The sequence below is a fragment of the Vanrija albida genome (assembly GCF_041260175.1).
Source record: "Vanrija albida strain AlHP1 chromosome Unknown contig_5, whole genome shotgun sequence".
Taxonomy (NCBI): domain Eukaryota; kingdom Fungi; phylum Basidiomycota; class Tremellomycetes; order Trichosporonales; family Trichosporonaceae; genus Vanrija; species Vanrija albida.
Window position 1 is genome coordinate 1,514,059 of NW_027191424.1, and position 13,292 is coordinate 1,527,350.

General features: G+C 63.2%; 6 protein-coding genes across 6 annotated transcripts; 3 read left to right on the forward strand and 3 right to left on the reverse strand.

The window, feature by feature from the left end:
• Positions 1-1,247: 1,247 nt before the first annotated feature.
• Positions 1,248-3,796, reverse strand: Q8F55_006724 (uncharacterized protein; the record flags this gene model as incomplete). The annotated part of the gene is made up of 2 exons (XM_069355176.1): positions 1,248-2,420; positions 2,459-3,796. The coding sequence occupies 2 exons, from the start codon at positions 3,794-3,796 to the stop codon at positions 1,248-1,250; spliced, it is 2,511 nt and encodes an 836-aa protein (XP_069207247.1).
• A 3,056-nt stretch (positions 3,797-6,852) lies between these two features.
• On the forward strand, positions 6,853-7,807 carry nrf1 (GTPase regulator Nrf1; the record flags this gene model as incomplete). The annotated part of the gene is made up of 7 exons (XM_069355177.1): positions 6,853-6,891; positions 7,106-7,155; positions 7,217-7,295; positions 7,403-7,439; positions 7,487-7,584; positions 7,638-7,662; positions 7,755-7,807. The coding sequence occupies 7 exons, from the start codon at positions 6,853-6,855 to the stop codon at positions 7,805-7,807; spliced, it is 381 nt and encodes a 126-aa protein (XP_069207248.1).
• A 518-nt stretch (positions 7,808-8,325) lies between these two features.
• On the forward strand, positions 8,326-9,192 carry PFY1 (profilin, required for normal timing of actin polymerization in response to thermal stress; the record flags this gene model as incomplete). Its single annotated transcript, XM_069355178.1, has 6 exons — positions 8,326-8,338; positions 8,672-8,769; positions 8,816-8,870; positions 8,905-8,981; positions 9,017-9,067; positions 9,115-9,192. 6 exons carry the CDS (start codon positions 8,326-8,328, stop codon positions 9,190-9,192), a joined length of 372 nt encoding a protein of 123 aa, XP_069207249.1.
• Positions 9,193-9,336: 144 nt separating this feature from the next.
• Positions 9,337-10,420, reverse strand: Q8F55_006727 (uncharacterized protein; the record flags this gene model as incomplete). The annotated part of the gene is made up of 3 exons (XM_069355179.1): positions 9,337-9,732; positions 9,771-10,204; positions 10,237-10,420. The coding sequence occupies 3 exons, from the start codon at positions 10,418-10,420 to the stop codon at positions 9,337-9,339; spliced, it is 1,014 nt and encodes a 337-aa protein (XP_069207250.1).
• Positions 10,421-11,357: 937 nt separating this feature from the next.
• On the forward strand, positions 11,358-12,140 carry Q8F55_006728 (uncharacterized protein; the record flags this gene model as incomplete). Its single annotated transcript, XM_069355180.1, has 3 exons — positions 11,358-11,427; positions 11,477-11,701; positions 11,779-12,140. 3 exons carry the CDS (start codon positions 11,358-11,360, stop codon positions 12,138-12,140), a joined length of 657 nt encoding a protein of 218 aa, XP_069207251.1.
• Positions 12,141-12,281: 141 nt separating this feature from the next.
• Q8F55_006729 (uncharacterized protein) lies at positions 12,282-13,180 on the reverse strand (the record flags this gene model as incomplete). Its single annotated transcript, XM_069355181.1, has 2 exons — positions 12,282-12,921; positions 12,966-13,180. 2 exons carry the CDS (start codon positions 13,178-13,180, stop codon positions 12,282-12,284), a joined length of 855 nt encoding a protein of 284 aa, XP_069207252.1.
• Between the last annotated feature and the right edge of the window lie 112 nt (positions 13,181-13,292).

Consider the following 13,292-nt stretch of genomic DNA (forward strand, 5'->3'; position numbering starts at 1 on the left):
GGCAGTACAGTGGTGGTGGCCAGGGGCGAGAGAGCCTGGGTTTGCTAGAGGCTTGTGTTCCCCTGGAGTGTTTTCGCACACTCGTGGGAGTGAAGGGTGTTTCGGTGGGGAGAGGGGAGGGCGGGGCGGGCTATGGAATTGTCCTTGAGGGGAGGGGGAGGGGAGGAGGAGGGAGCGTGTCGGTCGTTGACGGTGTTGTCGTCGACGGCGGCGGCGGCAGCAAGAGGCGGTGAGATGCAGAGGATGTTGTTGTGCACTTGTGTGTGCGGCCAGTTGTTGTCCTCGTGCTCGCTGGCTTGCTGGGTCGGTCGGTCGGCGGTGGCCACTTTGGTGACTTTGACCAAGGTGTGCTTTGGTTTGCTCTATGTAGGGTCCAAGGGGTCAGTCGCATAGCAGCAGCATAGCAGGCGGCGAGCCCGAGCCATGAGCCAAGCAAGGGGGCCGATGGGCGGGCATTAGACTGGCAACGCTGACTGCAATGAGGTCTCCATTACAGGCACACACTCCCGGCGGCGGCGGGCGGCGGGGCGCGGGGGCAGGCGCCTGGTGGGCGTGCGGGCGGCGGGCAAGACACGCACCACCAAGGGCAAAGGGATTAGATCCGCACTAGTTTTGCACCGCTGCCTCGATTTGAATCCGCTCGGGGGTGGGCGCGGCGCACGTCTCCAGGGCAGACCCGAGGATCGTCATTCACGACTTCACATCTTCAGACGTTTCAGATTCAGGGAGACGACGACCAGCCATGAGCCGAGGCCAAAAAGTCATCTCCTGTACCTGGTCACAACGCAGACTGACACACTCCCCCCCACCCCACCCTGCCACACTCGCTTGCTCACTACCTCGCTCAGAATGCAACACTCAAAGTGCATATGTGAAGGGCTATTCCAGCCACTATGACAGAGGAACGACTCGGCGTTTGGGAGAGGAGGAGGGGGAATGAAAGACAAGCAGACTGGATGTAGTCGCTCGTCTGTTGACAACTGGCGACCTCTGTATCACTCTTGGATAAGAAATCACCAACTACCAAACATTGTCCGTCCTCACCACAACATCGCAATGGGGTGGGTGGAATGGGATCAACCGTCGCAGACCGGCTCGCGGTCTGGCGGGTATGAGTATGGGTCGAAGACAAAGAAAATGTGCAAGTGAAATGTTTGATGAGGTTCAAGTAATAAACAGTGGGGGAAGGATGTGTGGTTCGTTGCCAGTGTCCAGTCGTTTCGTTTTCGTATTCACAAAAGTGTTCGCTACAGGTCGTTCGAGCTCGAACTGCGCGCCCGCGTCCGCCTCTCGCGGTCACGGATAGCCTGCTCTCGCATGCGCGCAATCTCGGCCAACTGTTCCGGGGTATGTGCCAGGCTCGCAAACATGGGCGCAAAGTCGGCGTCCGAGTTCATGGCCTGCAGGTCGTGTTGCTGAGGAGCGACGACCGTGTTTTGCTTGGCCCTGACTGCGCCGTTGTCAACGTCAAAGACGTTGTCGTTTTCAGAGTCGTCTTCGTGAATGGCCTTGATGGTGGTTGGGGTGCCAGTCAGAGTCAAAGGTGACAGTCCGTTGGATGGAAAGACATCGGCATTGGACGGAGTGATGAGCAGGTGTCGTCCTGGCGGCGGGGACGAGGCGTCCGACGACATCGACGAGCACGAGCTGTTGTTGGACGCTCCCTTGGTACGAGTTCGCTCGCTGGTGCCGTTCACGGAAGGAAAGGTTGACTGAACCTTGTCGAGGGCCATGATACCCAGCCCTGCAACTTGCTTGCCGCCGTCGTCGACTGCGTCAGGTTGAGTCGACTCGGTGCCTGCCACAGGCTGCGCTCCACTTGAGCTCGAGTCATCGCCCGAAGACTTGAGGTTCGACTTGCTCTTCTTTTTGAGGACAGACGAAGCAATGTGGAGGCGGCGTAACTCGGAGGCCGACAGCTGGGACTCGGAGGAGCCGTCGTTTGTCGACGATCGGGCCGGTGTGTTTGCAGAATTAGGCAGCGACGACATCTCGGACGGGTATGGTGAAGACACCTGCGACATGGGCGTGCCGTTGCCGGTCATGCTCAATGGCATGGGTGAGAGGTGGCCCGGGGTAAGCGGGCCTGCCAGAACATCGGCGTTGCCATTCGAGCTCTCGCCTCGCCTCTGGTGCGTGTAGGGCGTGTGGGGCTGCATTCCATAGTGAGGCGGGAGTGGCGAAGGGTAGCCGGAAGGGTGGCCATTCGCAAACTGGAAGTAGCCTGGCCCACCAGAGCCTCCAGCTGGCGAATACGTCATGTATGGCGTGCCAAACTGAGTCGGCAGCTGGAGGTGAGGCTGAGACGATTGGCCGTTGTCTTGAGTGGCGGCGGCGGCGAGCTCGATGTCACGCAGGCGGGTGCACACCGCCTGGTACATGTGCGTGAGGGTTTCAAACCTGCTGCGCAACACCAGGATCTGCGTTGTTAGCATTCAGTCACTCGAGCGCGACTCACATCTGCCTCCAGTCGCCTCGAGTCTTGCTCTGCGCGGTCACGGGCCTTGCGTGCCCGCTCGTAGTCTGAGCGAACACGATCCTCTGTTGCTCTGGAACGACGGAGCTCTTCCCGCGCTCGTACCTCGTCGTCGCGCGCCTTGGACTCTTCTGCCTTGGCGTGACCAATCTCCGCTCGGAGCGAGTCGATCGTACGCTCGTGGTTGTCGAGCAACAGGTCCAAGGCAGGCGACATGGGTAAACCCACGAGGCTGGCGTGTCGTGGTCTGCGACGAGGGGTCGGTGGGGACCCAGGTGCCGAGGATAACGACACGGAGGGCAGTGTTGGGGACGACGAGAGGTCATCGGACGAGAGATTGACGACGCTCCGGTGATTTGCGAGCATGGGGGCGTGAATGCTGTCTGGTGTTCGGACACCGTCAGATCCAGAGCGCGCCTTCGACTTCCTCTTCTTCTTCTTTGCCGCCGGGTGCGCAGAGGCCGGCTGGGGGTGCAGATAGGTGTCCTCGGTGATAACCGAATAGGTGCTGCTGAGGCGACTGTGCTGTGGTCTGCGACCATAGGTATCTGGCTGGTCCCATGCTTCGTCCCCGTCTGTGGAAATGTCGATGTCCAGAGGAACAAAGTTGGGGAGGGCGGCCGATTCTGCAAGAGGTAAAGGTGTTGCCTTCAGTCTCGAGGCCTGGGCGAGGGAAAGATCTGGTGATGGGGACTCGGAGTCGACCGAGGCTTGAGGCGACGGTGAGGGCTCTGCTTCGGATTGGGAGGATTCCAAAGAGATGGTAATGGGGTCGTCTGAGGTCTGTGCTCGAGACTGGGCAGTCGAGGGGCCAGCTTGGCCGGCTTGGCCGCCGTCGTGTTCCAATGGCGCTACGCCGCCAGTCGGGTCCGAAGTGGGTCCCAGCCGAGGCGAGGACTCGATCGAGCTATTGGTAGCGACGCTAGACTCGCCGACGTTACTGGTTGTGCTGCAGTTGCCCTTGAGGACAGCGGCCGACTTGCGTTTCTTGAGCTCTTTCCTCCTCTCACGTCCGCGTTCGCGAGCCGACTTTTGGGTGGCGAGTGCAGAAGATGAAGCCGAGCTTGGGCCTGCTCGATCCCTGTCGTCTCCAGTGGCGGACCTGTCCTTTGAGCCCATGGCGAGAAGCTCTTCGGACAAGGCCTTACTGCGGCGTTCTCGCTGTCTTCTGCGCCATTGCCGAATAGGCTCGCGAACGACAAAGTAGATGGCGCCAAAGACGAGAACGACGGTGCAGACCAGCAGTTGCCCGCGCCAGCTCGCAATGAGGGTAAAGGTGTGCAAGCTGACGAGGCCGCGTTGTGATGATGATGGCGGCATTGCGGTTTGTATTGGTAGGCGAGTGTTGCGCGCACGCCGCGGGGTCATTGCGCGCCGCGGCAGCGGAGAAGGGGGGACGGGGAGAAGGGGGAGAGGTGGTGACCACTGGACGTCGAAAGTCGATAAAACGTGTTGTGTGTGTGTGTGTGTTGTCAAGTGAAGTGGAGCACAGCGCTCGAGCGGTCCGACGAGGCTATGTCGGCATGCGGGATAGGCTAGAGAACAGGGAGGTTAGGGACAAGAGCCCGACGGAGAGAGAGAGACATGGAAGATATGACGAGTGGGACAGGGATGGACGCGAACGGGACGCGCAAAAGTGTGCGGCTGGGCGCATGGGACGCCCACAACGAACACGCGCGGTGGAGACACCCTCTTGGCGGTCCTGCCAGGATGAGGCTTGTACGCGCACCGCGTTCTCAGAATATCCTCTGCAGATAACGGCTGTGCTTACGCCCCAAAGAGTTGAAGACGACACGGGCGTGCGCTGTGCGCTGACACGTAGGAATGAGGAAGACGGGCAGAGTGCTCGCTCCGTAAGGTTCGGAGGAACGGGAGCGGGGACGATGATAGCGGCGGAGCAGACGAGCCAGCGGCTAGGGATGCGAATGCTTGGGGTATTGTACTCACAATGTGCTGTTGACCAGCGAGGCCTGGAGAACAAGAATGTTCAACTGTTGCTGCTGCTGCTGCTGCTGCTGCTTGAAGCGAAGTGCCGACGTGTCGTTGCGGGGGGGAAGTAAGGGATGTTTGACAACAAGTGAAACGGTCGCCGTCGTCGACCGAGAGAGGGCGGGGGTGTGTCGCGGCGGCGGGGGCGGGGGCGTCGACGAAGATAGTTGGAAGAGGAGTGTGTGGTTGTTGGTCCTTTTGCGTTCCGCGCAGTCCTGTCCAAGCTCGAAAGTAGACTAGGCTCGACGACGATAGCCGAATGTGGGGGGAGAGGGGAGGGAGGGCGGTGAGGGGGATGAGAGTTGGGAGGAAGGAGGAGCAAGAGTGGGTGGGTGGGTGGTCGACTTTGTGTTGATAGTGTTGACGAAGATGAATGTGACACAGACTGGCCGACTGGGAGCACTGCGTGTGTGGGTGTGCGCGATTGACAAAGGGACTGGACAGTGACAATCACAAGTCACAAAGCATGCACACAGAGCACGAGTAGTGGGAGGGGAACCACGGCAGGCAGGCCAGGCGGGAGCGAGGCTGCAAAAGGGTGTTTCGGTCTTTGCTTGCAGCCAGCGAGCGAGGGAGCCGAACGAAGCACACCGCGCCAGTTACCAGTTGCCGTTGCCGTGGGTGGGGTGGGTGTGTGGACCTTTTACTCGTCGTGTCAGTCTGGTGTTCGTGCCGAATCTATGCGTTCAGCGGCTGGCAGCGGCGGCGGCAGCGGCGGCGGCGGCGGCGGCGGACCAAGGGAGGAGACTGATTACTTTGTTGGTGTATAGGTGACCGCAGCAGCAGCGGGTGGGCCGGGCAGCCTCAGCCTCTGCCTGCCTGGCAACAAGGTGGCAGGGCGTGTGGCCGAGTTTGGGTGGCAAAGGGCAAAGTGGCCGGCCCGTCCCTTTTACCCGTCCCTGAAACGGGGAGGCCGGGCGAGCACAGTCGTGAAAATGACGGGCCGTGTTGCATCTCTGCTCGCTGCTCGCTGGCGACGGCAGACCCGACGAGAGCAGACTGACCGAGAGCGGCCTCCGTCTCCACGCCCCACCCACCCAGGCAAGATGGCCGAGGCACCATTACCAAGACGACAGGCATGTCCTCTGGGTCCCAGACCGGGTGGCCGCCCACCTTTGACCGACCGACCCGGGCCAAGGCACTGACTGGGATGGGATGGGATGAGACGAGATGGGATCGGACATGCTGATTTTGGGTACATCAACGGCAGGGGCAGACGACCACGACTCTCTTTGCCCGACAGCCACCCCTTAGCCCGCTCTCGTGTCTGCTGCTCTCTGGCTCGTTGCAAAGGAATAATTATACCCCATTCCGAGTACGACTACACTGACATTAAATATTACTGGGCGGCGTATGTGTGGGCGTGTGAGAGCTTGCTCGTCCAAAGCAGCAAGCATGTCGACACTTGATCTGTGCGTGCATGGAGCAACCTGCCACAAACCTCGTCGCAAACAAGCAAGAAAAACAAGTGTCACACGAGACGCGGCACGCACGCGTGCTGACAGTGGGCGCGTAATACGCATCTGATGGGGCGGTTGAGTAATAGTGCACCACGCGATCCCAATACAGCCAAGAGGAGAGGTAATGCAGCGCGGCATAGTCAAACAAGGGGTCGGTTATGGCATGATGACTATTGCATGAGCCATCTCGCTCGGCAACTTTGGCCGCAAGCTATTGAACCCTATTTGAGAGTGACTAGTCGCCGGAGGGGGGTGGGGAGTGCAGCGAGTGCAGGTGGTGCACCAACCCAGCTTTATGGAAGCATCCTTACGGCACTGCCGGGGCAAGGCGGTGATGACTGCTGGAAAGCGCTTGCTGGGTCGCTCGGAAGATCCGAAAGGGTATATGGGTGGGCGGGCCTATCGCGATGTGCATGGTGGGGTAGGCGCCTTAAGTCTCCGGAGAGCCTAGTGGTACCATTCGGGACGCAAATAGCTGCCGACCGATTTGGCCCCGCTTGTGGATGAAGATCCGGCATGCTACAGGCGGGTGAAGGGGCAGACGAGCCCAGGTGCGCAAGTTGCCTTGCCAGGGTCTGTAAATCAAGGTGGCCAGGATAACCCAAGCGCCCAATGTCGCTCTCATAGGCAGTCTGTGTACGCACGTGCGAGCAAGCCGCCGCCATCACTGATACAGGCTCTACTCCATCCAACCCCCCTCCCCCGTGCATGCACCAGGCAGCAGCAGCCAGAAACCATCAACGAGCCTTGGTTAATCCTTGACAACCCTCAACCAGTCGCAACTTTTGTGTGTCTTGCTCAATCCGTGCCAGACTCTTGTCAATTCCACAACTCGCAACCACTCGTCTTGTCGCCTTCCCCCTTCTCAATCCCGCGTAACTTGCTCCTCCTTCCCCCAACACACAATCAGCCTCAACACCCATCACAATGTCCACCCAGCCCCTCCTCCAGCGTACCGCCAAGAAGGTAGGTCGGGACGCACAGACTGCAGAGAGGGAGAGAGAGAGAGACCAGTGCTGACCATCGCGCCTTGCTCTTGCTGCAATCTACACGCCCACCTTCCCCACCCCACACCCCCATCTCCCACGCCACTTACGCACCCATCTCGCACGGTTCGACGAAATTTGTTTGTCCGCTCGCACACGTCTGGCACACGCTCGTCGTCGCGTTGCCTCAACAGCGCATCGCGCTCCCCGTCCGCGTCGAGCCCAAGGTCTTCTTCGCCAATGAGTGCGTGTGGTGGCTTGCGGCTAGCTGTGAAGTTGAGGAATGTAACTAACACGCTGCCCAGGCGTACCTTCCTCTCGTGGCTTCACTTCGCCGTCGTCCTCGGTGGTCTCGCCGTCGGTCTCCTCAACTTTGGTGACAAGGTGAGTGTGATCTGGTACTGCGGGGGGGCGTGGTGGAGCCATGGCAGAGCGGCGAGCCAGAGCCCACGCCGTCGGCAGCTCCGATGCAGCAGGGCTAACGTCGCCAGGTTGGCCGCATCTCGGCTGCCATGTACACCATCATCGGTGAGTGCGACCGAGCCGGTCGGCTGGCCGTTACTAACTCGCGACAGCCATCGGTGTCATGATCTACGCCCTGGCCATCTACCAGCGCCGTGCAAAGGCCATCCGCGAACGGTCCGGTGCTCCTTACGACGACCGCCTTGGTCCTGTAAGTGTCTTGTGGCCTGCAGCGTGTTGTACAGCAGCGCTGACATTCTCCAGACCGTTCTCTGTGTCTTCCTCCTTGGTATGTTGTTGTTTCGCGTCGCCTTCCCCTGCGCCTCCTGCTTGGAGTTGCAGCCCAGTGCCCGTGCCCAGTGCCCCGCTGACGTGCTACAGCGGCCATCACGACCAACTTCATCCTCCGCGCCGTCTACGACGAGAACGAGTAAGCGTCGCGCCAGAGGCCGCGAGGCATTGCTGCAGTCTTTATGGCCGGCAGCCAGAGATAGGAAGGGTTACGAGTGTGCCAAGTACCCAGGAATACATAGCAACTCGCACATACGAGTGGGAGGTTAGGTCTCTCACGTTCTGCACTTTATGATTGTCCGGGGGAGGGGGAGATGGGTGTGGTCGTGTGCATGCGGTGCGAGCTGGGCGAGCTGGGCTGTAGGGTGATGCTGGCTGCTGGCAGGCTGGTTGGTGCATTGCAGCCGTGTGACGTCTTTTGCATTGCGTCTGCCGGTGGAGGTATCACGACGGACGGGGGAAGGCGTCTGGCTGCGTTGACTGCCACTGTGCCCGGAACTATGACGTGGCTGAGAAGCAAGGAATCAGGCTGCAGGCGGTCGCACCACTCACCGGCCCATTCAACGCACTGCATAACCCACCCACCACACGCGGCCGACTCGACCCTTTGTCACTCTCCATCTCTCTTCGACTTTTACCACCACCTCTTTGGCGCATCAACATGTCCTGGCAGTGTGAGTGGGCTGTACTGGGCCGTGGGGGAGGGGCAGGCGGCGAGCGAGCGAGCTGCGTGTGCCGTGCGCCGCGTGAGAGCGAGCTCGTCGCCGCCGCCGTCGGTGCACAGCACACGGCAGTGACCCGCCCCGCGGGCAAGCACGGCGCCGCCGCCGCCGCCGCCCCCGCTGCTGCTACCCCCGCCGCCGCGCTCGACACCAGCGCACCCCCCGCCCCCTTCCTTGCACGCTGCTGACGCCGCCCTCGCACCCCCGCCCCGCCCGAACCCGACGCCCGCACCCGACCTCGCTACCTGCCCGCGCCGCACGGCCCTCCCACCACCCCACCAACAGCTTACGTCGACGACCAGCTCCTCGCCACCGGCAAGATCTCCAAGGCCGCCATCCTCGGCAAGGCCGGCGGCGTGTGGGCCGCCTCGAGCGGCTACAACGTGGGTGGTGGTCGGTCTTGTTCACTGACGCGCGCAGCTCTCGCAGGCCGAGCAGGACTTTGTCACCAAGACGGCGTTCGGCGCCCCCGACTCGGTGCAGGGTGGGTTTGCGGCCAGTGAGCGCGCTGACGACAGGCTCGGGCATCACGCTCAACGGCTTCAAGTTCATGACGCTCCGCGCCGACGCTGACCAGGTGCTCGGCCGGAAAGGAGTGGGTCGGGCGACGGGGGCGCAGCTGACGGGCAGGAGCGCGGTGTGGTCATCATCCCCACCACCCAGGCCATCCTCGTCGGCGAGGTGGGTAGCTGGCGTCGACAGGTGAGATGATGAGCTGACACACGCAGTACGACGGCACGCCCGCAGGCGACGCCAACGTCGTGGTCGCCAAGCTTGCCGACTACCTCAAGAGCGTCGGCTACTAGACGAGCACCATCTCCCTGGGCGCAAAGGAATATAAGATGAATGCTGTTTACATGCGGGGGCGGCGGGCGGGGGTGCTCATCGCAGTGTCTAGGTCTACAGGGGAAAGTGGAAGAAGGGGTCAAGATGGTGCCTGTGGGAGTGGACTACTTCTTGGAGCGCTTGGCCGCGCGCTTGGCCTCGCCGGCGCCGGGTGCGTCGCGCGCGGCGGCCCTGCGCTCGGCACGGTTCCCGCCCTCGGGCTCGGCGTCGGCGCGGCGCGACTGCGCCTTGTTGCGCTGGGCCGCGCGGCGCACAGCGGCGGCGCTCGCCTTGCCAGCGGCCTGCTTGGGCGCGAGCGGGCCCGAGGCGCCCTTGCCGGCGGCCGCGCGCTCCGCCGCGCGCCGCTCACGGCGGTTGAGCTTGGGCTGGCCTGGGGCGGCCGGCTTGTCCTCGGCGTCCCCAGCCTCGCCAGCCTCGTCCTCCTCGGCCTCGGCCCTCTCCGCCACCCTGGCGGCCTTGCGCGCCTTCTTCGCGGCCTTGCGCGCGGCCTTGTCCTCAGCCTGGGGCGTCAGCTCGCAATGTGTGGTGCCGGACTCACGACCTCGGCCTCGCCCACGAGCGCAGCCAGAATCTCCTCGACGACCTCGCGCGGGTCCTCGGCCTCGACGGGCCCAGCAGCGAGCCGCGCGTTCCACCGCTTGAGCGCGCGCGCGTGGCTCGCCGACGCGAGGTGCGACGCCGCCATGAGCTCGTGCTTGAGGCTCTTGTCCGGGCACAGGACGCACGCCTGCGGGAAGAGCTCGGGGAGCGCGGTGGGGTACAGCGGGTCGGAGGCGACGTCGGAGATGGCGGGGAGGACGTCGGTGATGTCGAGGTCGTCGGCGTCGGAGCCGTCGTCCTCCTCCTCCTCCTCCTCCTCGTCGGAGCCGCGCTTCCGCTTGCCCCCGGCCTCGGGGTCGCTGTCCTCGTCCTCGTCCTCCTCCTCGTCGTCCTCCTCGTCGTCGTCGTCATCCTCGCTGTCAGAAGACAGGTCTGCCGTCAGCCCCGCCACGCACCCCACCCACCATCCTCGTCGCTGAGCATGTTCTCGTCGTCGTCCGACTCGTCGTCGTCGTCGTCGCTGCCGTCGTCGGCATCGCTCGCGTCACTCTCGAGCCCGGCCTCGCGCCGCGCCGTCCTTTCCGCCTCGGCCCACCCGGCCCTCTGCTTGCGCTCGACGCGCTTGGCGGTGCGCGAGTACAGCGGCATTGTTTGCTGCGATGGGTAAGCCTGTGCTCGGTTGCTGGCTGTGACGTTTGTGATGCTGCGAAAAATGGCTGGGGTGGAGGTGGTGCGGTGGAGGTGGATAAGTGGGGGTGGCGGATAGCGCGGTGGCCTGGGTGGTGCCGTGCATGCCGTGCGCGAGCTCGACCAAAGCATACACCACTACGGCCACCACGACCACATCAACATATTCATCTTGGTGGGGGAGGACAGCCGCCGCCAGACTGGTCCTCCCTTGAGCATCTCTTACAGGTTCCACTGCGCTGATCGCCTGTGGGCGGGGCATCAGTGTAGAGGATCCGGTAAGAGTGGCTCCGTGGTGGACCATGTCTGGCCTCGCCGGCGACCGTCACAAAGCTGTGCCTGTATGAGACTTTGTAATGGCGAAACACGGGCAAACGGCGGCGGCGCGGCGGCGACAATTCAAACAACAAGCGCCATGCACATCACTACGACCCGCGGCACGTATCCACGCTCGCAGCACTGCACCCGCATGGCATGCACAATGCACTGGTTGTAGATCGCGGTGGACGGCCCGCAGGCCGCAGCCCATCCAAGCGAGCCTAGCCCACACACACGCAACCGCGGACCGCGGCAGATTGCCAAGCCAGCCTCGAGGCGGTGACTGTTTAATGACGACGATTGGGCAGTGGCGGCGCGAGGCGGTGAGCCGCGCCTGGCAGGCGGTGGCCCACACTGCACACACTGCACCGCGGTGCAAAGCAATCGTCGGTATGGATCTGTGCTGCAACTGCTGCTACCTGCTGCTGCTGCATATAAAACATCTCGACGCATTGTCCTGCTTTGTGCTTTGCTTCCCACACTCTCGACTCTTTGTGCACATCGCACCCACTTGCACCGACTTGCACCTGCTGCACCCCCCAACCACCCCCGCCACCAACCCGACGACAACACCACAACAATGGGCTTTGCTTCCTTTGTCCACACCTGTATCCTCTTCTGCGCGTTCGTGTGCTGTCTCTGGGTGTGCTGTGAGTGTCCAGTGTCTCGGCAGCGGGCGAACACCGACTCACCCCCCAGTAACCGCGCCCGTGCTCCGCTTCAACCGCCTCCTAGACGTCACGACGCCGACGGCGCAGCTCCGCCTCGGCCTCTGGGGCTGGTGCGACCAGAAGACGGGGCACTGCTCAAAGGTCGGCGTGGGCTACGACCTCACCCAGCTCCTCACCCAGGCCACGGGCTTCAAGGTCATCAACGGGTACACGACGCTCACAAAGGGGCTGGTTGTTGTGCCCATTACTGGAGGTACGTCGCCCCCGCGGATGGCGGCTCGCGGCTTCCGGCCCGCCTCCCCCCTGCCGAAACGCGCTAACAAGTACCAGCCCTCACGCTCATCGGCTTTGTCATCTCGGCATGCAGCCACCGCTTCGGATACATGTGCAGCGCCTTCTTCTCGCTCATTGCGTTTGTGTTCGCGCTCGTCGGCCTCATCATCGAGACGGTGCTGCTCAAGGCGATCCAGACCGAGCTGCGCAAGAAGACGACGGCGACCGTGTCGGGCTTCCTCATCCCGCACTGGCTGCTCGTCGGCGCAACCGTCGCCCTCTTCCTGTGCCCCTTCTTCGGCTTCTACGAGTGCTGCGCCGCGCGCCGCGAGCAGCGTGCGTCCAAGGGAAGATATGTGCCGGTCGACGGCCCGGGCGTGCCCCTCGCGCAGTACCCCCAGCCCATGGGCCGCTACTAGGGTGGCGCGAGCGCGAGCGTGATCTGAAGCACAAAACGTTGACGGACACTGGGTTTCCTCTGGCTCCTCGGCTCCTTCCCCTCACTTAGACACGAACACTGCATACTTGTATACCAGATGGATAGAGTTTCACGGCGAGTGTTACGGCGCCGGCGCGTGCACCTCTGGCCCGGCCCAGTTCCTCCCCCCACCAAGCACGATCACGTCGCCGTCGACGTAGCTGCCGGCGCGAGACGCGAGGTATATCGCCGTGCCCGCGATATCCTCCTCCTCGCCCCCGCGGCGGAGCGGGACAATCTCCCTCGCCTTGGACAGCTGCGACCTCCCATCATTCGGGTCCTGCATCTGGCTCGGAAAGAGGCCCGGCACGATAGCAGTGACGCGCACGCCGACCTCGCGGAACTTGCTCGCGAGCAGGCGCGTGAGGTGCGTCACGGCCGCCTTGGAGGCCTGGTACGCGGGCTGGTGGCTCCGGGGGTCGGAGTTCAGCGCGCCAATGCTGCTGATGTTGATGACCCTTCCCCCCTGGGGCGAGGCCGCGAGGAGGTGCAGCGCGCTCGCGGAGAGGAAGTACGGCGCCTCGACGTTGGTCGCGAAGGTGGCCGCCCAGTTCTCGGCGGGGGAGGAGAGCAGCGCCGCCTGAAGCGCGGGCAGGCTGTCGGTGTGCGCGCTGCGCGCGTCGGGGAGGCAGATGCCCGCGTTGTTGATGAGCACGTCGAGCCGGGGCAGGGTGCCGATGAAGGCCGTGACCGCGCCGCGGTCCGTCACGTCGAGCACGGCGCTGCGGCGTTAGCTGGCTGCGAGGGGGGAGAGGGGAGGGCGTACGTGTGGATGACAGCCTCGGGGTCGGCTACAGCCTCGACGGCGGCGCGCGCCTCGGCGAGCGCGGAGGCGCGCCGCGCCACCATGTACACCACGGCGCCGTTCGCCGCGAACCCCTTGGCCATGTACTGCCCCAGGCCGGTGCCCGCGCCCGTGATGAGCACGTGCCGCCCGCGCACCGAGAAGAGATTGTCGAGGGCGAAGCTGGAGGGGGCCATCGTCTGTGAAGGGTGAGTGGGTCGTGGCAAGTTGTCGTTGCCTCGTCGAGGTCGTCATATCGGCCCGTCGCTCGGAGTTCGGTCCGCGATGCCTCCTCCAGGCCGCCACTCG